General features: G+C 38.7%; 2 protein-coding genes, 1 long non-coding RNA gene and 1 pseudogene across 6 annotated transcripts; 3 read left to right on the top strand and 1 right to left on the bottom strand.

Annotated features, from left to right (window-relative positions):
• Positions 1 to 379: 379 nt before the first annotated feature.
• On the top strand, positions 380 to 2,193 carry LOC126623900 (probable E3 ubiquitin-protein ligase RHY1A). Of its 2 annotated transcripts, none has more exons than XM_050292877.1 (3): positions 380 to 705; positions 794 to 963; positions 1,498 to 2,193. In XM_050292877.1, the coding sequence occupies exons 1-3, from the start codon at positions 499 to 501 to the stop codon at positions 1,946 to 1,948; spliced, it is 828 nt and encodes a 275-aa protein (XP_050148834.1). In that variant the 5' UTR covers positions 380 to 498; the 3' UTR covers positions 1,949 to 2,193. The 2 variants fall into 2 exon arrangements, with proteins under 2 accessions (XP_050148834.1, XP_050148833.1); XM_050292876.1 differs by having other exon boundaries at positions 382 to 705; positions 788 to 963.
• A 1,659-nt stretch (positions 2,194 to 3,852) lies between these two features.
• On the top strand, positions 3,853 to 5,998 carry LOC126623899 (uncharacterized; annotated as a pseudogene).
• Positions 5,999 to 6,079: 81 nt separating this feature from the next.
• LOC126623903 (uncharacterized) lies at positions 6,080 to 7,707 on the top strand. 3 transcript variants are annotated; one of them, XR_007623930.1, is made up of 4 exons: positions 6,080 to 6,329; positions 6,454 to 6,517; positions 6,655 to 6,790; positions 6,899 to 7,707. It is a non-coding gene; the product is annotated as an uncharacterized LOC126623903 (long non-coding RNA). The 3 variants fall into 3 exon arrangements; XR_007623931.1 differs by having other exon boundaries at positions 6,655 to 7,349; positions 7,488 to 7,707; XR_007623929.1 differs by having other exon boundaries at positions 6,655 to 7,707.
• Positions 7,708 to 10,295: 2,588 nt separating this feature from the next.
• LOC126622615 (uncharacterized) lies at positions 10,296 to 10,889 on the bottom strand. The gene has a single exon (XM_050291384.1). The coding sequence runs from the start codon at positions 10,887 to 10,889 to the stop codon at positions 10,296 to 10,298; it is 594 nt and encodes a 197-aa protein (XP_050147341.1).
• Between the last annotated feature and the right edge of the window lie 14,638 nt (positions 10,890 to 25,527).

Here is a 25,527-nt window from a genome sequence, read left to right as displayed (position 1 = left end):
TGAAATGTGTCAAGTGACTTAAGTTGACGAAAAAATTGGATAAAATAACTTTGAATCAAATAATAGGGATGACATGAGCAAGTTTTAATGAATTTAGGGACTTCTTTTACCTAAAAAAATAATTAAGGGACCTAATTTTCATTAAGGTGATAGTTCGAGAACTAAATCGGCACTTCACCACTTAGCGACAAGACCAAAAAAAGTGATTTCCAGCAAGTTACACATTTTTAATTTTTACACATCCTTATTAATTCCTATCATTCCTATTATTTGATTTTCTTCAAGATATTCAGTCCGACTGCCAAAAAAAATAAGAAAATATGTGAAAAAGTATAAAAAGGTAGGTGGATATTAGTATTGGAAAAGTCACTTCCGTCACTTTCCCCTTTCCAACCGTTTCTGCAAAAAAAAAAACACTGTAAATTCGTCAGAAATCCGAAACAAATAGAAACGTTTCGAGGAGAGTAAGGTAAAAAGAACGGCGATTGGTGTGTGTGTATGCCGACCGTATTAGAGCTTTTCTACAGCCGGAGGTCTCGCTACAACCGAGCCGCCACCGATCCAGGGTTCGACTCTCTCCCTCCTCCTCCGACCGTTGACCGAAGCCACAACCACAATCAAAGTCGCCGCCACCACAATTCTGACGGCTGCGATCCCCTCCTCCGCCGAACCCCGCGCCATTTCCGGCATCGTTCCTCCCTCCCTGTAATTTCGTAATTTGCAATTCAATTCCAGAATTGATTGAATCGTGTGTTGGGGTTGAGGCTTAGCTTGCGTTTGGGTTTAGTTGCAGGAGCGGGCGCCGGTTGGGCTCGAGCAGGGCGGGACCCACCCGGGTTCTGGAAATGGGGTCGCCGGAAGCAGTGGCGGGTTGAGCGGGAACGAGAGGCTTCCCGGGTCTGTTTTGCTCGCCAGGGAAAGGCTGCTGGAGAGGCTGAGAGGGATGCCTCCTTCAGAAACCAGGTCAGTTTCTGCTGTTCTGCAGCTTAATGTTTCCAAATTGCTCATCTTTTGATGAAATTAGCTGGTTTTATTACTTAATTAGCGATTACACTAGCAGTTTCAATGGATTATACATGTACTCAGGAACTGGGAATTTGGATGCTGGCTTTACATTAGTGCCCGCAGTGGTTTGTGTGTTGAAACTTGTATCGGAGAGTTCAGAGTTCGGATTGGACTTCATAACTATCACCTTGCTGTAAAATTCTACCATAAGACAGATATTCTAAGATTTGTACATCAATTATATGAAAGTAAGAGACTTTCCATAAATTACCATCAATTACGAATTAGGTTTTGGTTTTGGTTTTGGTTGGAGCACACTAATTAGCAACTGTTAGTCATATGCACTGAGCGGTTTGAACTAATAATTGGTGTAACCATCAATGGGTTAATTACCCATGCAGGAATGATAGCAAAATCTTTGTTCGAATTGAAAAACTTGCGTCCCTAATATCGACTCTGTGGAAATTACCTAATTTACCTTGATTTTATTAGGCGGCATAGAGCATTGCATCTTTACGGTGGTGGGCTACTAAATGGTGATGACTTGAGTCCTCTTGTAAGGGATTCGGACGCTGAAATCTTGACAGGTCAGCCAGCCAGTGCCTACTCTTCGACTAACTTGGGCTCCCAAATTGAAAGCCTACATCTCTTGCAAGAATCGAACAAGAAGCCTCCAGGTATTAGTCAAGAGGTCTTTGATTGTTTGAAACTTGAGATTTTCAGTAGCACAGAAATGGGTGTTGAAGGGTTGGAGTTAGGAGCTTCTCAAGATTGTAGTATCTGTTTGGAGAGTTTTATGGATGGCAACAAGCTTATATGCTTACCTTGTGAGCATAGATTCCATGCTGCCTGCTTGAGTCCCTGGGCTCGTATTCGAGGGGACTGTCCGTACTGCCGGAAAGTGATAGTTGTAGATAGTCAAACTGCTAAAAGGAATACATAGTTTCCATTGAAGTGTTTTATCGCTTTGCAGTGTGTTGTAGAAAAGTTTTGAAACTCGACTGCCAAATTATGGCACGCTTTCGAATTGGGTGCAATGCGTCATCGTTTTGTTTGGTTTGTATGCTGGTGTATGATTATAATCTGTGCTATGTAACTTTACGGCATGTTTGAATACTTCTAAAGCCTTCATAACGTATGTTGGGGGCTATGGAAATTGTTCAATATAAATGTTTTGTTTGCATCGTACTTGTGAAATAAGCAAAAATATTTAAGTCTTTGAGGTTCGCGCAAGTGGTGACTGGGTGGACATTTTTTTGGTCTCTAGCTCACCATGTATGTGGCCGGTCCTTATGGTACCGTTTGGTACGTTGGACGGGACGGAACGGAGTGAGACGAGACGTTTCATCCCACATTTGGTGCGCCTAAAACGGGTGGATCGTGTTGTTTCACGAGATGAATTTTGGGTGAATTTTCGTTCTGTCTCACCTCCCTAGAACGACTCGTTCCACATCTGTGGAATACAAAATTATAACCTCTCTGTCTCCTTCTTCCTCCTTGTTTTCATCCGAGGGCATCTTTGCTCCTTCTCCGTTCCGTCCTGTCCCGTCCCGTACCATTCCGTCCTGTCTGCATACCCAACGATACCTATTGGACGGGTGGTTTACTTTTTAAATAAGGATTACTTTCCAAGTTACACCAGCCCAAAAATCTACGCATTGTAAATAGTATCACCTATAATATCATCTCTCTGTATAAACATGTTATATATGTAAAATAACATCACTTTAAACGGTCTAAAAAACCACGGGATTGAACGGGGCACAATTGCTAGTAAAATTTTTAAAGCGGATGGTCGGATGAAATAATGCAATTTCAAGAGATGAACTCAGAAACCTGTTTGTAATATTGGATTTAACATAAATTTCAAGAGACGAACTCAGAAACCTGTTTATAATATTGGATTAACATAATCATTGTGAAGACAGTGTAAAACATATTTTGTTTTGTCAGTGATGGATGTTATAATAAATATGGTCTAGCCAGTGATGATTCTTTTCCGGTCTTCTGTGGCAATTTAATATGAAAGAGTACTTGATTGTTTTACTGTAGTATAAGCTTCTAGAGGTTGCGATGAATGCTTACTTGAGGAACCAGGTTAGTCTTATATATCTTCCTTCTATGGAGGAAATCAACTGCATAACTTGTTCCGGAATTAAAACTAAGCAAAACAAAAATAAAAAGGATGTAAAACACTATATTACATGTGTAGCAAAGGCCGTAGAGTGAGAATATCACCTCCCTAAATAAATTCCTCAAATTTTCACTGGTAGTTGTAACAACTCTATTGAATTTTTGAAGGTTGGAACAGTCAACAAAAAATGGATCCGAACTTTTCATCTTACAATGACACTGTTGAGAACGTGAATGTTTGAGTTTTTTGTGTTTAAAATCGTAAATACCATTACTCTTTTGCACAAATCTTAAATACCATTACTCTTTTGAATTATCAATAGAGTTTTTTGTGTTTAAAATCGTAAATACCATTACTCTTTTGAATTATGAAACCATTCACTTACACTATTTTTAGGTTTTAGCACATTAAGCCGTGATTTTACTAGAAAAATGGTTTTTTTTTAAAATTTTTTTTTAACAAACAATATTATCTATGCTAAACCTCACAATAAGATAATAATAATGTAGTTTGAATTCGCTTTAATGAAGAGAAATACCAACTGAGATGAGAAAAAAGAAGAATAAATTGAAAGTAAGAGGTCAGTTACTGTATTACGTAAATGCAACTCAAGGCCAGTTATGTTATCATCACCTATACTTGCAGCCCAAGGAATTTCCCCTTTAAATGAGCCCTAAGCAAAGCCAACAAACCCCACCTATTCACTGCACAAATCTCTCCAAAACCAACTGATCCAAATCCTATTTCGTTTACCAGTACACCCACCCCAAAACCCTAATCATGGCTCCTCCAATTTGTCTTCTGGGCCCACCCGAGCTCCGCCTTACCCACCCCACCCCAACCCATGAAGAAAACCCTCCTCTGGGTAAGTACCAGTCATCTTCCTCAACTCCAACCTTGAATCCATGCCTTGAATTCTTCTTTAAAGCCATCACCACATCCTCAGATCCTAAACGCCCACAGAACCCTGCCCCCAAATACGGTTACAAGTATGAGCGACAGAAGGATCTTACAGAATGTGAAGAAGAAGCATGGAATCAAGACCCTCTCATCACTCTCGGACTCATATTTTGCCTCAGAATGGTGGGGAGGCCCAACAAAGAAGCCTTTTACAAGTCCCTCTTGTGGGTCCACAAAAACCACCCTTTAGCCCTAGCTCTAAATCTCAACGTTTTGGGGGATTTGGGTTGGTTCAAAGATTTGTTGGAGATTCTCTCTAGGGTTTTGCAGGACTCCATAATAAAGAAAAGGGAGGAGGAGAAGCGTATGAATAGTTGTTGGAACAGGAGTTATTGGTCCTTTTGCAATGAAAGCTATGAGGAGGAGGAAGAGAAGGAAGAGAAGGAGGAGATCAATACAATCACAGACGTTCAAATTGCCAGGGCTAAAGCGGCTGTTGATAGGTACCGAGATGACCCGGAGTATAGGTTCTTGCACGATCGTGTATCTGATGTGTTTGTTGAAATGTTGGCATCAGATTTAAGGTTTTTGAATTCTGATGAGATTGAAAAAATCAGTTATGCCTCCAAATTTTGCCCTTCAATTGATTCGTCTTACGACAGAGCAACTCTAATATGTGAAAACATAGCGAAGAGAATGTTTCCACGGGACGATTATGAAGAGTACATAGATCGCTTACAGGGTTCGCGATCGGTAGAGGAAACAAGTACTTATCCCCCTGCGCAAGGCATTGTCACTGGAGTGCTCACTGGCTGCTAAACAGAAAAGGAAGTCATTGTCATTGTTCAAAAACCGCAAGGCGCTGATTGCTTTAGAAGACTACAGGAATATCGCTGGTTGTCATGATGGTGGAGGCAACAACGAAAGTAAATTGAAATTCAAGAGTCGCATGAATATTGTGCAAAAGCTTGTACCAAAGAAAGCAATTATCGATATGTGTTTTGGTAATGAGGTAAAGCTTCCTCACCACGTGCTGGCCTCATTGGAGAAGGAAGGTGGGGTTACTGAAACTGCAGAGGTTCAGTGGCAGAGATTGGTCAAAGAGTTGTCTAGCAAAGGGAAACTCAGAAATTGTGTTGCAGTGTGTGATGTCCCGGAGAGTATGAGAGGGACGTTGAAGGAGAAGGTTTGCATTTCAATGGGGTTGTTGATTTCGGATCTTAGCGAAAAACCATGGAAAGGTTCTGTCTTCTCGTTCAGCAAAGTTCCAATGCTGAAAAGGATTGAAGGAGACGATCTTCAATCCAAATGCGAGTTCATGAGAAGCTTAGAGTCCGCCGAGAAAGTTGATTTCCTCAAGATTTACAATCAAATTTTGCAGACTGCCATTGTGGAGAAGCAGAGCAATGCCAAGATTCCTAGAAGGATTTTCGTGTTCACATACAAAGATTTCACGCACGCCACGAAGAACAATTGGGTGGAGGATTACAAAGAGGCTTGGGCTAATTACAAAAAGAGTGGGAATTGGAGTGTGCCAGAGTTGGTGTTTTGGAATCTGAAAGACTCAATTGCCGAGCCAAGGGTGTTCGGTGCCCCCGTGAAGAATCATAAAGGGGGGATGATTATTACCGGGTTTTCCGACATCCTGCTCAGCCTTTTCTTCAAAGGCGAGTCGGATTCCCGATCATATGCAGGTCAGTTGCATTCAGTCTATGGTATTGATGTACTGCCTGCGATGAAACTTGCTCCAAAGGTGGAGGATGTGATGAACTGGGCCGTTTCAACACAAGAGTTGAAGAACCTGATTGTATTGGATTGATGTAAATCATGATGAGAATATGTCATGTAGTAAGTTTTGTGTAATAAAGGATGAATTTTGTTGGGGATTTCTAATTTGGGGAAATTAGATGCGTTTCTTTATTTTTCACTATTTCATCTATATTATTAAGGTAGGAGGCCTTATGGTTAAATATTCAAATTATACTATTACAACCTTACCCTTATTGCTTTGTTGTCAAATGCTTAACAGTTTAGCGACCCGTGAAAGCTTTTTTCCCTCTCCGTTTTCCTCCCCCACCGCATAATTCTTCTGTTGCCAATTATTTTCCTCCGTTATTACAACCTTGCACTTTCGTCATATAAAATGTCTTTTTTTTTTAATTTTAAATACATGTTAATTTACAGTAATTTATTTTATTTAATTTCGTTTTTAATTCTTTTGTTGCTGTTTTATGATTATGGGGTTTTGTTTTCAGGCTCGAATTGTCTTCCGAAGTCCTCTGTAATCAAGGTAAGTAATTTGAAAAATTTGGCGAATTCAAATCAGAGTTTCAATTTACACATTTGTTTAGATTTGATTTTATTGAAGCAAGTTTATACATATTTTCCATCTGCTTTTTCTTCTGTTGCTTTAGATAGGTCCTGTTGTCCAGATTTTGAGCATCTTCTTTTGGGAGTGATTAATAGCTGCTATGACAGGTTAGTTTTATACTCTTTCTGGGTTGTTTTATTTTTTGTTTTTTGGATATGAAAGCTACTTCATTTGATTGGTGTTTCTTTGGTTTGTGTGGTTTACCCAGAAGGAATCTAATTATGGGTTTTGTTAATATGAATAGTTTGTGCAGACCAAGTGTTTGTTCTTCTGCTTTATGTTTTCTGGGATAGCTTCTCGATGAATTCTCGGTGATGGCATTGGCCACGAAGTCATCTCCGTTGCCAAGAACATCCTCAACCTCGCCGCCTCTATCGATGGTTTCTCTAAATTCCGCTTCCGTTTTCTCAGTTTTATTTCGATTTTACCTGTTGGTGCCTGAATTTGTTTGATTGATTTTAAGTATGAAGAAGTATCTATTGGTGCAGCTGGCTTTGATTTTACTGGAGTTCCATGACCTGATGGGACCCTTTTGTCAACTAAGCAATCCGACACAATTCTTCTCGGAGCAATTAGGGGGTAGGTCATGATTTTCCTTCTCAATCCGTTTTATTTCTTAGTAATTATCCTCTTCAAGTGATATAATTTAGTTAATTCGATTATGGTTTTTGTTTCAAATTTTGCTTCAATCTCTTTACTTTAATTCTAATGAATGAAGATAATTGTTATCAAATTTTCAAGCTTTTCATGAATATTTTGCATTTCTTTAAAGCATGATTTGATTTTTTTTTTATTGTAATTTCAACATTTTGGATCTCTTTATGCCCTTTTATTATATTATTTCTAATTAGGTCTGATTGATTTGGTGTGCAAAATTTGGAACTTTGTTGAGGGGACTTAATGTTACCATTGATGAAGTTTGCAAAGCGCTTTTGAAAGGTAAGTATTGATATTCAATTATTGCTATTTCATTTTGTCCAATTTTATAGGAAAGTTTCTGAATTAGGTGTGTGTTTGATTCAAAGAAGTCTCAAAATATTTCAATTCTTGCTTATTGCATTTTGTCCAATTTGGAAGGCAAGTTGTGACTCTGTGACGATGTATTGAAGGGCCATTTGTTTAGTCGTAGGTGGAATTTCATTAATAAGAAGGAATTTCAGAAGTGGGTTTGGGTTAGTGTGGAGAACTGTTACAGAATTGTACTTGCTGTTATTGCATGGAAATGAAACAGAATTTAAAATTATCGAGTGGTAGCAATTTGTAGATTCCTTATTCAATTGAAGTAATTTGTTTTCAATTTTATATGTCTTCCTGTAATTTTCTGAAAAAAAATTGCTTCGTTGCAAAAAGCAGGGATATGCTCCCATCTCTTCAAGACTTGAAGATTTCTATACTCCCCGATTTTATCTTCAAATTTAGGTATTTTGTTATTGTTTTCATTGTGTTCTATTTCTTGATTTGAATGAAATGGATGCGTCTGGTCCCGCAATTAAACATGAATTCCATGGAGTTCCGTAAACTTAATATAATTGATAATTTTGATTAATTTTTTAAAGTTTTGATTGATTAGAACAATTCAATAGACCTATTGTGAAACACGCCGACCTGGGTAGGTCGAAGCATGCTAGCCATCACCGTGAGGTGACGTAACCATAGGGGTAAGTGATGCAAAAAGTGAATAAATTTAAAACTAATTAGAACTAGTTATACTAAATAGTGAAAGAGTGCGTAATCGTGGGAAGAATCCATTACAATTATTCAAAGTGTAATAGACAATGAGACTAGAGAAGAGTAGTCAAAGTAACTAAAGTACACTTATTACACAATAGTGATAAGTTCGTACATCTAAACAGAAGAGAATGTCAGAACTGCCGAGATTCTTCAAGTGCCACAAAGAGTACAACTATCTAGGTCCTGGAGGGGCGAAAAAACAAAATTGAGTGGGTCAGCAAACAATGCTTATACGAAATCCTTTATTTTCGAACATACTAACCCCTCGTCGTAAAACAAGTATAGTTTCCTTAAAACATACTACGTAGGTATGTAAATGATAAATCAACAATATTATAACAGTATTATAACTAGAAATATGCAAAGTCATGACGTATCAAATGCCACAATAATATAATAATGTGATAATCAAGTATAGCTAAGTGCTCATCCATCTAGGCTGACACACAAGTTCGAACAGATAATTTCTAACACGAATAAGACTGGGTGTAATCAATATGCTCTAGTACTACAATCACGTGAAGGCTGGTGCAGCAGCACGGTCACATACAAGTTGGTTTGCCTAATGCAATCTACCCGAAAGGACTGACACCTAACTTGGATCCAAGATGAGCAAACAGTGCGATTGGAACATCCACGTGAAGGATTGGCCCTGGCCTTGGGGCGAGTACTAACACCAGTGCAGCAAGATGATCATGTACGAATATATATATATGAATGCCATGACAGTAATATCCCAACCATATAGCAGCATTTATCACAATTAATATCACTATAACGATATTTGGCAAAATAAGCGTAAAAGTGAAGTAAATACGCATTTATGGAAACTATAAATATGTATAGGTATAAAAACAAACTGCCCACTCACAAGTACGTCCACCGAGCCTAGCTTGGCCTCGAACGTCCTCGGGATACATTTCCCCTATATGTGAAATAACTAAAATAGAATTAATTAAAGCACATACACGGAAACCTAAATAAAACCCTTATAGTTTGCTCAAACCCAGGGTTTAAATATATCATCATGACCTACTCGACGTCATGAACATCCCCAAATTTTTAAAATAATTTTTGGACGGCTCACGCGCCGTTAAAGGCACGGCCTGACGTGCCCCCACGTGCAGGCCAGTACTGTCAGTTAGCCTGACGTCGTCAGGAATATTCTGTCAACTCTGACGAAATATTCCGTCTCTTTCTCCGGTTGTCCTTGTAGTTGTCGTAGTTCACTGCCATCTGCAACTTAATTTTTCACCGATTTTCTGGAAAATTTTCAAACCCACTATTCTTCTTTGTTTCTCAACCATTTTTTACGTACTTTATATGGATTTGAAGCTAGTGAAGTGAAGAATCGCGTTATACCTGTTAGGAGTCCAAAAAGTGGATGAAGGTCATCGAAAAACGCCTTGAAAGTTTCGGCCAAAAGTGAACTCCTTGAAACTCGCCCATTTCATGTCGACCTTCTTCCAAAACAAGCCTAAGACCCTTAAAATGTTGTGTAGAAGCCTTCTCAAGCTTCAAAACATCCTAACTTGTTCGAAAATATGTCAAACTTAGTGTGCCCAAGTTCGGACCTTCCGAGTCAACGAGTCAAAACTCGTCTAAACAAGGTTTCAAGAACATGGTTATGATTATGAAGATAAGAGGACTACAATGGTGTGGTTTTTGGGTTCGATCTGTGAGCTTTGAAGCTTGTTTGAGGGTTTTGCAGAGAAATAGAGTATACGGGAGAAAGAGAGAGAATTATTTTTCTTTTGCTTTTTCTTATTGGTTGCTACAAAGAGGGAATGGATGGGATTGGTGGAGTGCACGAGATGGCCTAAATAGAAGGCTAGGGATAGAGTTTAGATTTTGTACAGAAAAGGGTATCGAAAATCTATCTGAAATAGTGTTTTCATACTGATAAAAATTTACGTACACTCGTAACAACGTGTACAATTTAAATGCGATAGTGAGAAATGCAATAAAAGCGATATAACTACGTCCACATCACTTGCCAATAAGGGCAAAGCCGCCAATACACATACTCGGGGATAAATTACATAGGAAAATTAGGGACGGGTCGTCATAATCTACCCCCTTATAAAAATTTCGTCCCCGAAATTTCAATATTGACTACTAATCAAAGCCATAAAACAAACGTGGATACATATCTCACATACGCTCTTCCGTCTCCCAAGTAGCTTCCTCAACCGAGTAGTTCCTCCACAAAACTTTCACCATCTGCACGGTCTTGTTCCTACGAACCTTTTCCTTCCAATCAAGGATAGTCACTGGAACCTCATCATAGGTCAAATCTGGATTGATCTCCAATGGCTGAGGAGGGATCACGTGTGACGAATTAGAGATGTACCTTCGTAGCATTGATATGTGAAACATATTGTGCACTTTCGCCAACTTTGCTGGCAAAGTAAGTCGATAAGCAACTTCACCAACTCGTTCAACTATTTGGTACGGTCTGATGTACCTAGGGTTGAGTTTCCCTTTCTTGCTGAATTGCACAACACCTTTCCACGGTGATAATTTCAAGAATACCCAATCACCAACCTTATAAACTCTGTCGGTAAAATGTCTATCTGCGATACTCTTCTGCCGATCCTGGGCTGCTTTTAGGTTAGCCTTTATCACCTGAATGTTCTGTGTCGTCTCATCCACGATCTCAGGGCCCACTAAAACTCGTTCACCGACCTTGGACCAACAAAGTGGAGTATGACACAGTGTCCCATACAACGCTTCAAACGGTGCCATGCTAATGCTAGAATGGAAGCTGTTGTTGTACGTGAACTCTATTAACGGTAAGCGCTTGTGCTAAGCATCTCCAAACAGTAGAACTGACGATCTCAACATATCTTCCAAAGTCTGGATAATTCTCTCTAACTGACCATCAGTTTGAGGATGATAGGCGGTGCTGTAGAGTAATCTCGATCCCGAAGCTTCCTGAAACGCTACCTAGAACTTTGAAGTAAATTGGGGATCCCGATCAGAAATGATACTAACTGGAACTCCGTGGTACATAACCACTTCGGAGATGAACCGTTCGACCAACTGACTTAACGAGTAATTCTCACGAACGGGTATGAAGTGCGATCACTTGGTAAGCCGATTAACTATCACCCAGATACCATCGTAACTATACGAGGTAATTTGTACACAAAATCCATTGTAATATCTTCCCATTTCCACAGAGGTATCAGGAGTGGTTGTAGCAATCCAAATGGCTTTTTCCTTTCTACCTTAACCTGCTGGCAAATTGTACAATGAATAACATACTATGCAATTTCTCTTTTCATACCTGGCCAATAATAAAAGTGTCGGATGGTATGATACATCTTGGTACTCCCTGGATGTATCGCATAAGTAGAAATATGCGCTTCATCCAATATGTCTCTCTTTAGTTCCTCAACATTCGGTACATACATCTGTTCACCTTGCATAAGCATGCCGTCAGGATCTCTAATCCAGAGGTCCTTCTTTTTCCCATGACACTACCTGTATCAATTCCTGAGATTCTGTATCGTTCCTCTGGGCTTTGAGAACACGATCCAACAGAACCGGTCTGACCTAAAAACTGGCAATTAGGGCCTCTCGTCGACCCTCTTTCAATGTTACTCCAGTGGATCTTGGGTCAGTCAAAAGAGGAATGCGACTAGCATAAAGAGCATTAAGTTGGCCATGAGACTTCCTACTAAAAGCATCAGCTACCGAATTGGCACGACCTGGGTGATACTCAATGGTGCAGTCATAATCACTGAGCAACTCTACCCATCTTCGTTGCCGAAGATTGAAATCTGGCTGAGTGAAGATATACTTGAGGTTCTTATGATCAGTGAAGATTTTACACTTTTCCTCATACAGATAGTGCCTCCAGATTTTCAAAGCAAAGATGATCGCTGCCAACTTGAGATCATGAGTATGATAGTTCCTCTTATTGACTAGCATAAGAAAGGTAGTATAGTCAAAATGTTTAAAATGGTGCTGATGTGTAAAACTGTTATAAAAGATAGTTAGTTAGTCAAAGTTGTTAGCATCAAAAGCTTAGGAGATAAGGTAGTACTTGGATATATAAGTGTGTGAGAATCTTGTAAACAATTCATTCAAAGCAATACATCAAAATTCATATCTTTTGATCTCTCTCTACAAGTCTCTTTCTCTCTATCTTTAAGTTTTTCTAGTTTTCTTTGATTCTCTGAGCACTGTTATCATGGTATCAATTGCCCGGATGATCCTAGGTGCCATTTCTTTTGTTGAAGATTAAAGAACTGGAGATTTCTTGGAGTTTGATCAAAAGATATGAATTTCCAGTTTCACTTGTAGAGAGAGATCAAAAGATATGAATTTCGGTAAAGCTTCAGGATGATAATTTTGTTAAATTGAGTTTCCAGTTTCACTCTATTCTTAGGGGATACGATCTTTTTTATCATTTCACGGGTGAAGATCCATGTCCTCCGAGATTTGTTAATGATACAGAGGCATGAGTTACTAATGAAGTCACTGTGGCATATAATGATTAGGTGAAGAAAGATCTAGCCTTACTTAGTTTTCTCGTTGCTACATTGTCTGATGATGTTATGGAGCACATTATTGGTTGTAAGACTGCATGTGAGGCCTGGACTTGCTTACAAGAAAGATTTGCGTCTATCCCTATGGTCAAAATCAATCAACTAAAAAGTGAATTTCACACTATCCAAAAAGGTGGGGAATCTGTGGATAGGTTTCTTTTATGGGTTAAAGCAATTAAAGATCAACTAGTGTCTGCTGGAGAAAGGATAACTGAGAATGATTTTCTTATAGTTGTGCTATCTAGGTTACCTCCTAAGTTTGAAATGATAGAGACTGTGATATTGGCTCGGCATTCTCCTATATCATATAAAGATCTGAGGGCTTAACTTCTTGGTGCAGAGGCTAATATTGAATCAAGAATGAAGTCTTTGAGTACATTCATGGAAGCAATGTATGTTCATGGAGAAGGTCTTGGTTCCAATGCTTTTCAGAGTAATCATAACAGTTTTGAAGTTGGTGAAAGTTCAAATTCTCATAGGTTTCAAGGGCAATATGATGGAGAACATTCTAATGCTTTTCATGAGGGTTCTGGTTTTGTGGGGAATTGTGACAAGCTTGTGCAGAAGAGCAATTTTTCTGGGGGAAATAGGAAATATAATGGCAATTACAACAATGGTAATTTTGAACATAAAAGTAACAATGGTTCAAGAAGTTTCTCTGGCAATGGAAATCAATTTGGTCACAGAAGTAACAATGGCAGTTTTTATGGCAATGGTAAAAAATTTCAATCACAAAATGGAAGCAGTTTCTCAGGTAATGGTTTTCAGAAGAGTAATACCTGGAATGGTAATACAATTTACAGATCTGGTATTTCACCTGAATGTCAAATACGTTCTAGGAGAGGACACATAACAGCAAATTGCTATCACAGAGCTGCCATTTGTAATACAGGGTTCATTGCTTGCTAGATTTGTAGGAAAAGATGACATATTGCACTTAAGTGTTATCATCGAAATAATTTTGCTTATCAAGGTAATCCACCACCTCCTTCCTTGACTGCAATGACTGCACAAGCTAATATTGGACATAATGCACCATAAAACAATGAACATGGGTTCTCAAATAAGGATACTTGGATTTTAGACACCGAAGCTACACACCACATGACTTCTAATGTTCATGCCTTCTCTCAAGTCAATCCTTACAATGGAGATGAGAAAATAATAATTGGAAATGGTGAAGGTTTGGTAGTCAAGAATATTGGTTCTTTGGCAGTCAAGAATATTGGTTCTTCTACAATTACAACTCCTACTAATGCTTTAATTTTGCATAATGTTTTACATGTGCCTCAAATCGCTGTCAATCTTCTTTCTGTTAAGAAATTATGCAAAGATAATGGATGTTGGTTTATTTGTGATGATGTGAATTTCTTTATATAGGACAAGGCCACACGGGTGATTTTGTACCAAGGAAGGAGTGATGATGGGGAACTCTTTAAGATTCCAGTGACTGTCTTTGATAATTCATTTGCTACAAGGTTAAATCGATGTGCTGCATTCTTGGGACATAAAGTAAGGACTGCAATTTGGCATCAATGGCTAGGACATCCATCTGAGGAGATTTTGGCTAGAATGTTGAAGGCTGCTGATATTACTATTAGTAAAGATTCTAGTCCAACTATGTGTTCTTCTTGTGTAAAAGGGAAACTGTGTAGACAAGTATTTCTAGGGCTGGAAAAAAATCCCAAAAATCCCAAACCAAACCAAAAAAATCCCAAACCAAAATTCCCGAAAGTTTTGGTATGGGATTTGGTATTGCATTTCATTTTTTCAGTATTCCCATACCAAACCGAAAAAAAAATATATATATATATATATAATTTTTTAATTATAAGAGAATTATTTCAACCGTTGATTGTTTTGGATTTAATCTGTGCCGTTGATTTGTTTTTAGGTCAGATAACATTTCACTTTTGTAGTTCCTCCGTTCATTTGTTTCAAAGCGCAGCCCTGAGCCTCCGGCCCTCACCAACGTCGTCCCTCACCATACTGTCGAATTCCGACCAGCCACCGGCCCACCACCACACCATACTCTCGTCTCTGACTCTCCAGCCTTCCTTCACCACACAACCACCGCTCTCTCTCGCGATATCTCTCTCTAGGGCAATTGTCTTTCACGGACAGGTCAGGTCACAGAACTAGGGATCTCTCTCACGGTCTCACTACCACACCGAGTCTGAGTCTCACTCTCACCCCAAATTAGGTAATTAATTTAGTTTTCTGAAATCTCTCTATCTCATCGTCACACACACACCTCTCGCTCTTTCTCTTTTCTTTTGCAATTTTGTCTCTTCATCTGGAATCGTCTTTGAAATGATAGAATATATTCGTCATTTGCATGTTAGTATATATTCGTCATTTGAAATGATAGTATGTATTCTCTCTGTAATATGAACAATCCTCTGTAATATGAAATGATTGCATATTCTCCGAAAGAATTTTTCGAATTGGGTAGAAAAAAATACCAATTACATATGTAATAAGTGTTTTTGCTTCTATGATTGATGCAGGGTTAAGACCAACAAATTAGTGTGTGTGTGTGTGTGTGTGTGTGTGTGTGTGTGTGTATTTTGCATTCCCAAGGGATGCTGAAATAGAAGGAGAAACTTATGTGAGATGAATGAGTGAGTTATGATGCATTTTGTCATGAGATTAGTAAACAGATAGTCAGTTGTAGAGTCTTTTTTTTTGTTGGTAGATTCTGCTTTGAAGTTTTCAAATGGTTTAAAGTTTTAACTGCTAACGATTTTGTTAGTTTAGTTCAGTCAAAATGTTTTAGATGATCAGCTTTCCTGATTCCATTATAGCCTAATCACATAATTAACTGTTAGTTAGCTAATTGACAAATAAGATGCTTACTTCTTTGTACTATTTCCATTCTTTGACAAATTTTCTTACTTTTGGTTGTTGATGTTATAGCTGTTATTGCTTTTACTAGATGTATAATTTCTAATTTCAATTGGGTAAATGGTTAAAAACATCAGTAGCCAATCCGAAGAGTATTTGGGAAAGAAGTAAACTTTGAACTTACTATAGGCATTGAGATTTTACTTTGACCCACTTGGTTTGGTGAATTCGGCTCAATCAAAACTTAAGCAGGTGTGTTAGAGACAGCATGCCAGTCAGTAGCGAATCAAGGGTTACGGCCCTGACCCTAGTTGACATTAGCCTTTACTATTCAGTAGCTAGCGATATGAGACAATATTTTCCAACAGTTATTTGGTTCAATGTGTATTTGGGATGTAAATAGAATGGAATCAGTAAATTATCATACGGTCTTCTATCTGTTCTTGAATCTTATTTACACTTGCACCTCAAGTACAAGTTCAACAACGTCAAAATCAATCACTACCTCCACGACCACGACCACCCATTGTAAGGGGAAGGGCTCAACCATCAACATCAAGGGGAAAATTATAAGTGCCAACAAGAAGGGGCCGAAGGGGGGGAAGAGGTCAACAATCTTCATAAACTTGAAACTTTGTTTTTTTGCTTTTGTTTTGTAACTTAATTATTAAAACTTTGGATTGCAACTAATTTTTTTGCTTTTGGGTTTGTTACTTTATTTATTTTAAAACCTTGGCTTGTAACTAATATTTTTCTTTTGGATTTGGTACTTAATTTATTTTTATTGCATGCATGTGTAGTAGAACTTGAATAGGCATATGCAATTGTGCACAGATTGGCAATTGGCAGATTGCTTTTGAATAGGGTAAATTACATTTTCATAGGTTTTTGTCCTAACAACACAGATTGATGTTACCCAAAACTTTGTGAACCCTACATTTTCATACTTTGTTATACCGTATAACAACACAGATTGGCAGACTCGGGCCAACATCAATTATCCCAATATTTTTTATATTTGGTTGAATCAAGTTAAGCCCATATGGGGGCTGTTACATTCAGTGGGCACGACCCAATATTAGGTTTTTGTCCAATTGGACCAATATTAGCTTTTTTTGTCCAAAAGCCCAAAAGCCCAAAATTATTTTTGGGATTCCCGATTTGTCCCGAAATCCCGAAACTATTTCGGGATTCCCGAAAATTGGGATTCCTGAAAATTTGGTTTGCGATCAGTATTGAAATTGGGATTCCCGAAAATTTTGGTATGGGAATCGGGACAAGGGTTTCGGTATGGGATCCCATACCGAACCACTCCTAAGTATTTCTAGTTAGACAAAATAAAGGTAAGTGTTTATTTTAGAAAGTTCATTCAGATGTATGGGGACCATTTCCAATACAATTTGTAGAAGGATATAAGTACTACATTACATTTGTGGATGAATTTTCCAGATTCATGTGGATATTTCCCATGATCAATAAATAGAAGCTTGTTCAATTTTTGTGAAGTTCACTGCTTTTGTGTTTAATCAGTTTAATGCCTCAATTAAATGTTTTCAATCTGATGGAGGAGGTGAATATATGAGTAAAGAGTTTTAAGGAGTTTCTAGCAAGTAAGGAGTTTCTAGCAAGTAAGGGTATTTCTCACATGATTTCTTCTCCTTATACTCCTCAGCAGAATGGTATTGCTGAAAGGAGACATCGTCATGTCGTAGAAACTGCCATCACTTTAATGACAGAAGCAAATTTACCTCAAATGTTCTGGTATCATGCTTGCTCTCATGCAGTCTTATTAATTAACAAAATGCCATCTCAGACCTTAGGGTTTAAGTCTCCATATCAGCTTTTGTTTGGTAAAACACCAGAGATTCATAATTTTAAAGTCTTTGGCACTGCCATTTATCCTTTATTGAGACCATGTACTGTCAACAAGTTTCAAGCTCAATCTTCACTATGTGTTTTTCTTGGCTATGCTTTGGGATACAAATGAGCAATATGCTATGATCTGACCAATAGAAAATTGATTTTGTCAAAGCATGTAATATACAATGAAGAAGTGTTTCCATATAAAACGGAACTATCTCGAGGGTATATTCATTCTGAACAGCCTAAACAGATAATAAGAGATGTGGTTATGGTCCAAATGCCTATTCCTGCAGTTAATAGTTCAGTACCAGTATCAAGTGGTGTGTATATTCATGAATTACAAGCAGATTCAGTGTTAGAGACTGTTTCTCAGTAGCAAGTTTCAAGTATGCAGTCAAGTTCTGATATGGAAGCATCTGATCCATCTGTTAATAGTTCAAGCATACCTCCAACATCAACTTCCTATCATTATCACTCCAATTCAGACGTCAATGAATCACCCATGTTGCATGTCCATCACAATTCCCGACTGGAGGTATTACTTCCTATTTCTCCACAACTAAGTAAACATTCTGACAATCATTCAATATCCCCAGATGCATTATCTATTCATCCCATGGTTACAAGATTGAAGAGTGGGACTATACAAAGACAAAATTATGCTGCATACTTGGCATCTTTTCCAGAATTAAAGTCATTACAAATTATAGAAGATAAGGAGTTTTCTAGTAGTTATTCATTTGTGACAGAGATAACTGATACTAAATAACCCTCTAATTTTCGAAAAGCTGCAAGTATTCCACATTGGCAGAAAGCTATGCATGAAGAATATGACTCCTTTAGGGCTCAAGGTACCTGGCAGTTAGTTCCATATCTTAGTAACAAATATGTGGTTGGTAATAAATAGGTTTACAAGGTCAAAAAGAATTTTGATAGCAGTATATCGAGATACAAAGCTCGATTGGTGGGTCAAGTATTTTCACATGAGCACGGAATTGATTATTCAGAGACATTTAGTCCAGTTGTTAGACACACAACAATACGAATCATTCTTGCTATGGCTACAATGAATCACTGTGAGTTGAAACATTTAGACATTAAAAATGCATTCTTGCATGGGGATTTACAAGAGGAGGTTCCTCAAGGTTTATATGCAACAACCTCAAGGTTTTATTGATCATACATGTCCTACTCATGTCTGTAAACTAGTTAAATCATTGTACGACCTTAAACAAGCACCTAGGGCCTGGAACTCTAAGTTTACCAGCTATCTGTGTGTTATGGGGTTCCATGCTTCATTGTCTGACACAAGTTTGTTTGTACATCATAATGGTGCTGATATCATCATATTACTTCTCTATGTGGATGATATAATTTTGACAGGTTTTAATTCTGTCCAAGTTCAACAAGTCATTCATGAATTATTAGAGGTGTTTGAATTAAAAGATTTGGGAAGACTTAGTTATTTCTTGGGCCTACAAATTTCATATCAATCAAATGGTGATATATTTGTAAACCAGTTGAAATACATATCATATTTGATCCATAAAGCTAGAATGGACTCTTGTAAGCCGACCACAACACCATGTAAGCCACATAACTCATTACTTCTCACTGAAGGAATGTCATTGACTGATCCTACATTTTATAGAAGTATTGTAGGTTCTCTACAATACCTGACATTTACTAGGCCGAATATTGCTTTTGCGGTTAATTCTGTGTGCCAATTTATGAAAGCACCAACTGATGTTCATCTTGGAGCTGTGAAAAGAATCTTGAGGTATCTTAAAGGTACACTACAGTATGGTATTGTGTATTCAGCAGCTACAGAATTGATTCTTAATGCTTTTTCAGACTCGGATTGGGTTGCAGATTTAAACACTCGAAGGTTTGCGACTGGTTATCTTGTTTTCCTTGGTAATAATCCAATTTCATGGCAGTCAAAGAAGCAAAGTTCTGTCTCTCGAAGCTCTATTGAAGTGGAATACAAAGCCTTGGCTCACACTACAGCTGATCTAGCTTGGATAAGGGCAGTCTTAAAGAATTTAGAGTTGTTTCTGCCAACACCACCAATTATACACTGTGATAATCTGTCTGCGATTGCATTAAGTGCAAATCCAGTATTGAATTCCCGAATCAAGCATCTGGATACGGGTTACCATTTCGTTAGAGAGAAGGTGCAATAAGGGGATTTAAAAGTCTCCTACATTCCCACTGAAGATCAGTCTGCCGATATTTTAACTAAAGGGTTGCATGGTCCGTTATTCGTCAAACATTTTTACAATCTTAAACTTGGTAACCCCAAGTTAAGATTGAAGGGGGATATTGACTAGCATAAGAAGGGTAGTATGGTTAAAATGTTTAAAATGGTGCTGATGTGTAAAATTGTTATAAAAGACAGTTAGTTAGTTAGAGTTGTTAGCATCAAAAGCTTAGGAGATAAGGTAGTACTTTGATATATAAGTGTGAGAATCTTGTAAACAATTCATTCAAAGCAATACACCGAAATTCATATCTTTTGATCTCTCTCTACAAGTCTCATTTTCTCTATCTCTAAGTTTTTCTGGTTTTCTTTGATTCTCTGATCACTGTTATCACCTTGCATGGGGCTTTAACTGCCGCGATGCATAAGCAATCACCTTATCATGCTGCATTAACACATATCCAAGACCAATCAGAGATGCATCACTGTAGATCTTGAAGTTTCCACCATCATCAGGAAGTGCTAAAACAAGTGCATGAGTGAGAAGGTACTTTAACTGCTGGAAACTCTGTTCACACTCATTACTCCACACAAATGGAATGTCTTTTCTAGTCAATTTTTTCAGAGGTAGTGCTATGGTTGAAAAGTCTTTCACGAAGCGTCGATAATAGCCAACAAGTCCAAGAAAGCTTCGAACTTCCATAACTATCTGAGGTTGTTCCCAATTCTCCACAGCTACTACTTTCTAAGGATCCACAAGCACACCCTGAGCTAATACCACGTGCCTAAGAATGATACTTGATCCAGCCAAAACTGACGTGTGCTAAACTTAGCATACAATCGATTTACCCTCAACGTCTTTAAAACCAAACGCAAATGCCTCGCATGATCAATTTCATTCCTAAAATACACCAAACTGTCTATGAAAACAATGATGAACCTGTTGAGGTATGGATGAAATACTCGATTCATCAAGTTCATGAAAGCTACTGATGCATTAATATCCAAATGGCATCACCAGAAACTCGTAATGACCATATCGAGTTCTGAAAGCTATCTTCGGAATGTCATCGCTTCCGATTTTCAATTGGTAGTAACCAGACCTTAGGTCAATCTTCGAGAACACACAAGCACCTTTAAGCTGGTCAAAAAGATCATTGATACAAGGTAACGGATAACGGTTTTTAATTGTCACCCGATTCAACTACTTGTAATCGATGCATAACCTCAAAGTTCCATCTTTCTTCCTTACAAACAGAACTGGAGCTTCCCACAGGGAATTTCTTGGCTGAATGAAACCCTTATCAACCAACTCTTGCAATTGAGTTTTAAGTTCCCTTAACTCTGCAAGAGCCATACAGTAAGGTGTAAGGGAAATACGATTAGTACTTGGAAGTAGATCGATGATGAACTCCATTTCACGATCTAAGGGTAAGCTAGGTAATTCCTCGGGAAAAACATCAGGAAAGTGCCTAACTACTCCGACGTCCTCCACAGATGTAGTAGTCTCTTTCGATAGCACAACATGAGCTAAGTAGCTTTAACAACCTTTACTCAACAGTCGTCTCGCCCTCATGGCCGTGATAACTCCGTGCTTTAGACCACTACGTTCACCAACAAACGTGACAGTAGGCATGGCTGGTCGGTGAAAAGTAACAACCTTCTCATAACAATCCAACCTGGCACGATTGTAGTGTAACCAATCCATGCCTAAGATAATGTTAAAATCAACGATATCCAAAGGGACAAGATTAGCCGACATGACTACATCTTCAACAAGGATGGGACATCGTCGATATTCCCAACTAACATAACAGATTTCACCCCTAGGCATCGAGAATTCCAACTCGTAGCCAAGTGAAGTAGGGTATGGTTGAGTCGTTTAAGCAAACTTATGGGAAATAACTGAATGTGTAGCACCAGTATCAATTAAAACTTTAGCAAAATGGCCTAGAACATTCTACATACCCATGATCAAGTCCGGATTAGCCTGAGCATCCTATAGGGTAATGTTGTTGACTCTTCCTTGAACTTCCTGCCTGCCTTCACGACCCCTGTTTGCCTGAGTCTAATTACCTCGACCCAGATAGGGTAGATTTGCCTGTTTGCCTGAACCTCCACTGCTAGACGCTACGTCTAGATTCTGATGTTGCCCCCATCATACATTTGTGCTCCACCACCCTGATACGGCGTATAGTCTCCCTTAAACTGTGGATAACCTCCTTGAGTCTGCTGATAGCCTCCCTGATAGTAGGGAACCTCAGGTGTGTACTGGTATGATCCTCTCTGATTCGGGGCTACGTCCCCTTGGTATTGGAAAGCTCCACCATGGCCTATCTGCTGGCGATTACCAGATGTTGGAAACTGCTGTAAGGGGACTGCATGTGGTAGATTAGTAGGTTGATTCTTCTAATTCTGAGGACAATTATAGGCCATATGCCCTGTCTATCCACAGGTGAAACATCATCTACTTCCTTTTCTACACTTACCATAGTGACGAGTGTTACACCTACGACAAAACTAAACACCTGAATTGCTGGAGTTTCCTTGATTCTGAAAACAAGAACCACCAACGGATCTGCCTCCTTTCTGAGGTGTACCAGAGTTAGAACCCCCACTCGACGATCTAGAGCTGTTTCCACTCCTTTTAAAATTCTGAGCCCTTTTCGGGCCAAGTGACGATTGCCCCCTATTACTGTACCTCTGGGCATTCCTGCTAACATCCTCATCCTCATCATTAGGAGCATTCTTCGAATCTTCAATCCGAAGCAAGACCTTGAAGAATTCCTGGTAAGTAGCACAGGGAGTAGAGGTTGCTATAGTACGCCATTTCTTGCAAGTTTCCATCTTAAACAAATGAAGCATCTCCCAAGGATTAGCAGCAGTCTTGGGGTAATAACGAGATAAGTCTGTGAACCTTCGATGATACTCAGTGTCTGTCATCTTACCCTGCCTCAAATCTGTGAACTCATTCTTTTTACTATCCAAATACTCTGGAGTAACAAATCTATCTGAAATATCCGTTTAAAAACATCCCAATTTGTAGCATCATGATCCCACCAAGATTCTGCTCCCAACCGAAAGAACCAGGTCACTGTCTTACCCCATCTCTCTAGGGGAAGATTACTTTGCCTATGCATAACTCGAAAGGTCTTCTCAAGATGATCGAACCATATATCTGACTTCTCTGATCCCTCATTACCAAAGAAATCATTAATCTTCAGGCGAGATACAATATCTAGAGTATTCCTTGGGGTAGGACAGAGTGAAGACTGAATAGCATTGGCAATAGCCTCACAAAACTGTCCAAAGTCTAGAAAATCATTCTCAGCTGAAGTACGTGGCTCCCTACGAGGTGGCATGGTTCTGACATAAGAAAACAAAAGTTAAAAAACACTAAGAAGTACATGACTATCTAAACTTATGCTCTGATACCAAGCTGACTTACCCCGACCTAGGTAGGTCGAAGCATGCTGGCCATCATCGTGAGGTGACGTAACCATAAGGGTAAGTGATGCAAAAAGTGAATAAATTTAAAACTAATTAGAACTAGTTATACTAAATAGTGAAAGAGTGCGCAATCATGGGAAGAACCTATTACAATTATTCAGAGTGTAATAGATAGTGAGACTATAAAAGAGTAGTCAAAGTAACTAAAGTACACTTATTACACAACAGTGATAAGTTCGTACGCCTAAACAGAAGAGAATGTCAGAAGTGCCGAAATTCCACGAGTGCCACAAACAGTACAGCTATCTAGGTCCTGGAGAGGCGGAAAACAAAATTGACTGGGTCAACAAAACAATGCTTATACGAAATCCTTTATTTTCGAATATACCAACCCCTCGCCGTAAAACAAGTATAGTTTCCTTAAAACATACTACGTAGGTATGTAAACGATAAATCAACAATATTATAACAGTATTATAACCAGAAATATGCCAAGTCATGATGTATCAAATGCCATAATAATATAATCATGTGATAATCAAGTATAGCTAACTGCACATCCATCTAGGCTGACACATAAGTTCGAATAGATAATTTCTGACACGAACACGACTGGGTGTAATCAATATGCTCTAGTACTACGATCACATGAAGGCTGGTGCAAAAGGACGGTCACATACAAGTTAGATTGCCTAATGCAATCTACCCGACAGGACTGGCACCTAACTTGGATCAAAGACGAGCGAACGGTGCGATGTGAACACACACATGAAGAATTAGCCCTGGCCCTGGGATGAGTACTAACACCAGTGCAGCAAGATGAGCTTGTGCGAATATATATATGAATGTCATGACAGTAATATCTCAACCATGTAGCAGCATTTATCACAATTAATATCACTATAACGATACTTGGCAAAATAAGCGTAAAAGTGAAGTAAATACGCATTTATGGAAACTATAAATATGTATAGGTATAAAAAAAACTGCCCACTCACAAGTACGTTGCTGGGTCATAGCCTTTGAGCCTAGCTTGGCCTCGAACGTCCTCGGGATACGTTTCCCCTATATGTGAAATAACTAAAATAGAATTAATTAAAGCACATATACGGAAACCTAAATAAAACCCCCATAGTTTGCTCAAACCTAGGGTTTAAATATTCCATCGTGACCTACTCGATGTCACGAACATCCTCAAATTTTAAAATAATTTTTGGACGGCTCATGCACCCCCACGCACCGTTAAAGGCACGGCCAGACGGGGCCCACGCGCAGGCCATTGCCGTTAGTTAGCTTGATGCCATCAAGAATATTCCACGAAATATTCCGTTAAATGCTAACAGAAGTTAACGGCGTTACCTGATGTTGTTAGGAATATTCCATCAACTTTAACGAGGATAACCAGAGAAAGAGAAGGAATATTTGTCTCATTCTCCTGTTATCCTTGCCGTCGCCGTTGTCCGCCACCTTCTGCAACTAGATTTTTCGCCAGTTTTCTGGAAAATTTTCAAACCCACTATTCTCCTTCATCTCTCAACCATTTTTGACGTACTTTATATGGATTTGAAGCTAGTGAAGTGAAGAATCGCATTATACCTATTTGGAGTCCAAAAAGTGGACGGAGGTCGTCTTAAAACACGTTGAAAGTTCTGGCCAAAAGTGAACTCCTTGAAACTCGGCCGTTTCACGTCGACCTTCTTCCAAAACATGCCTAGGACTCTTAAAATGTCGTGTAGAAGCCTTCCCAAGCTTCAAAACATCCTAACTCGTTCGAAAATATGCTGAACTCAGTGTGCTCGAGTTCAGACCTTCCGAGTTAACGAGTCAAAACTCGTCTAAACCAGGTTTCAAGAACATGTTGTGATCGTGAAGATGAAAGGAGTACAATGGTGTGGTTTTTGGGTTCGGTCTATGAGCTTTGAAGCTCGTTTGAGGGTTTTGTAGAGAAAGAGAGTTTACGGGAAAGAGAGAAAGAGAGAAAGAGAGAGAGAATTATTTTTTGGATTGGTTGCTGCAAAGAGGGAGTGGATGGGATTAGTGGAGTGCACGGGATGGCCTAAATAGAAAGCTAGGGATAGAGTTTAGATTTTGTACAGAAAAGGGTATCGAAAATCTATCTGAAATAGTGTTGTCACACTAATAAAAATTTACGTACACTCATAACAACGTGTACAATTTAAATGTGATAGCGGGAAATACAATAAAAGCGATATAACTACGTCCACGTCACTTGCCAATAAGGGCAAAACCGTCAATACACATACTCAGGGAGAAATTACATATGAAAATTAGGGACGGGTCATCACATATTGCAAGTGCTATGGATAGTTGGTTTGATGTGGTTTATCACTACTCCAACAACTACAAAACACACAATTAACATGTACAAATTTCTTATGATTTCACAATTTCCATGAATATTTCAAGCCTTTTGTTATGTTTACTTGATTTCTATTATCATCAT

Source organism: Malus sylvestris, chromosome 5 (genome assembly GCF_916048215.2).
Source record: "Malus sylvestris chromosome 5, drMalSylv7.2, whole genome shotgun sequence".
Classification (NCBI taxonomy): domain Eukaryota; kingdom Viridiplantae; phylum Streptophyta; class Magnoliopsida; order Rosales; family Rosaceae; genus Malus; species Malus sylvestris.
The sequence above is the reverse complement of the archived record's forward strand: the minus strand, read 5'-3'. Positions and strand labels throughout refer to the sequence as shown.

Excerpts from the sequence above, each read along its gene's own strand:
- LOC126623900 (XM_050292876.1), top strand. The coding sequence starts at position 499 with ATGCCGACCGTATTAGAGCTTTTCTACAGCCGGAGGTCTCGCTACAAC. Across the intron at positions 706-787 it reads GGCATCGTTCCTCCCTCCCT|TTGCAGGAGCGGGCGCCGGT; the intron begins GTAATTTCGTAA and ends GTTTGGGTTTAG. Across the intron at positions 964-1,497 it reads ATGCCTCCTTCAGAAACCAG|GCGGCATAGAGCATTGCATC; the intron begins GTCAGTTTCTGC and ends TGATTTTATTAG.
- LOC126622615 (XM_050291384.1), bottom strand. The coding sequence starts at position 10,889 with ATGGCACCGTTTGAAGCGTTGTATGGGACACTGTGTCATACTCCACTT.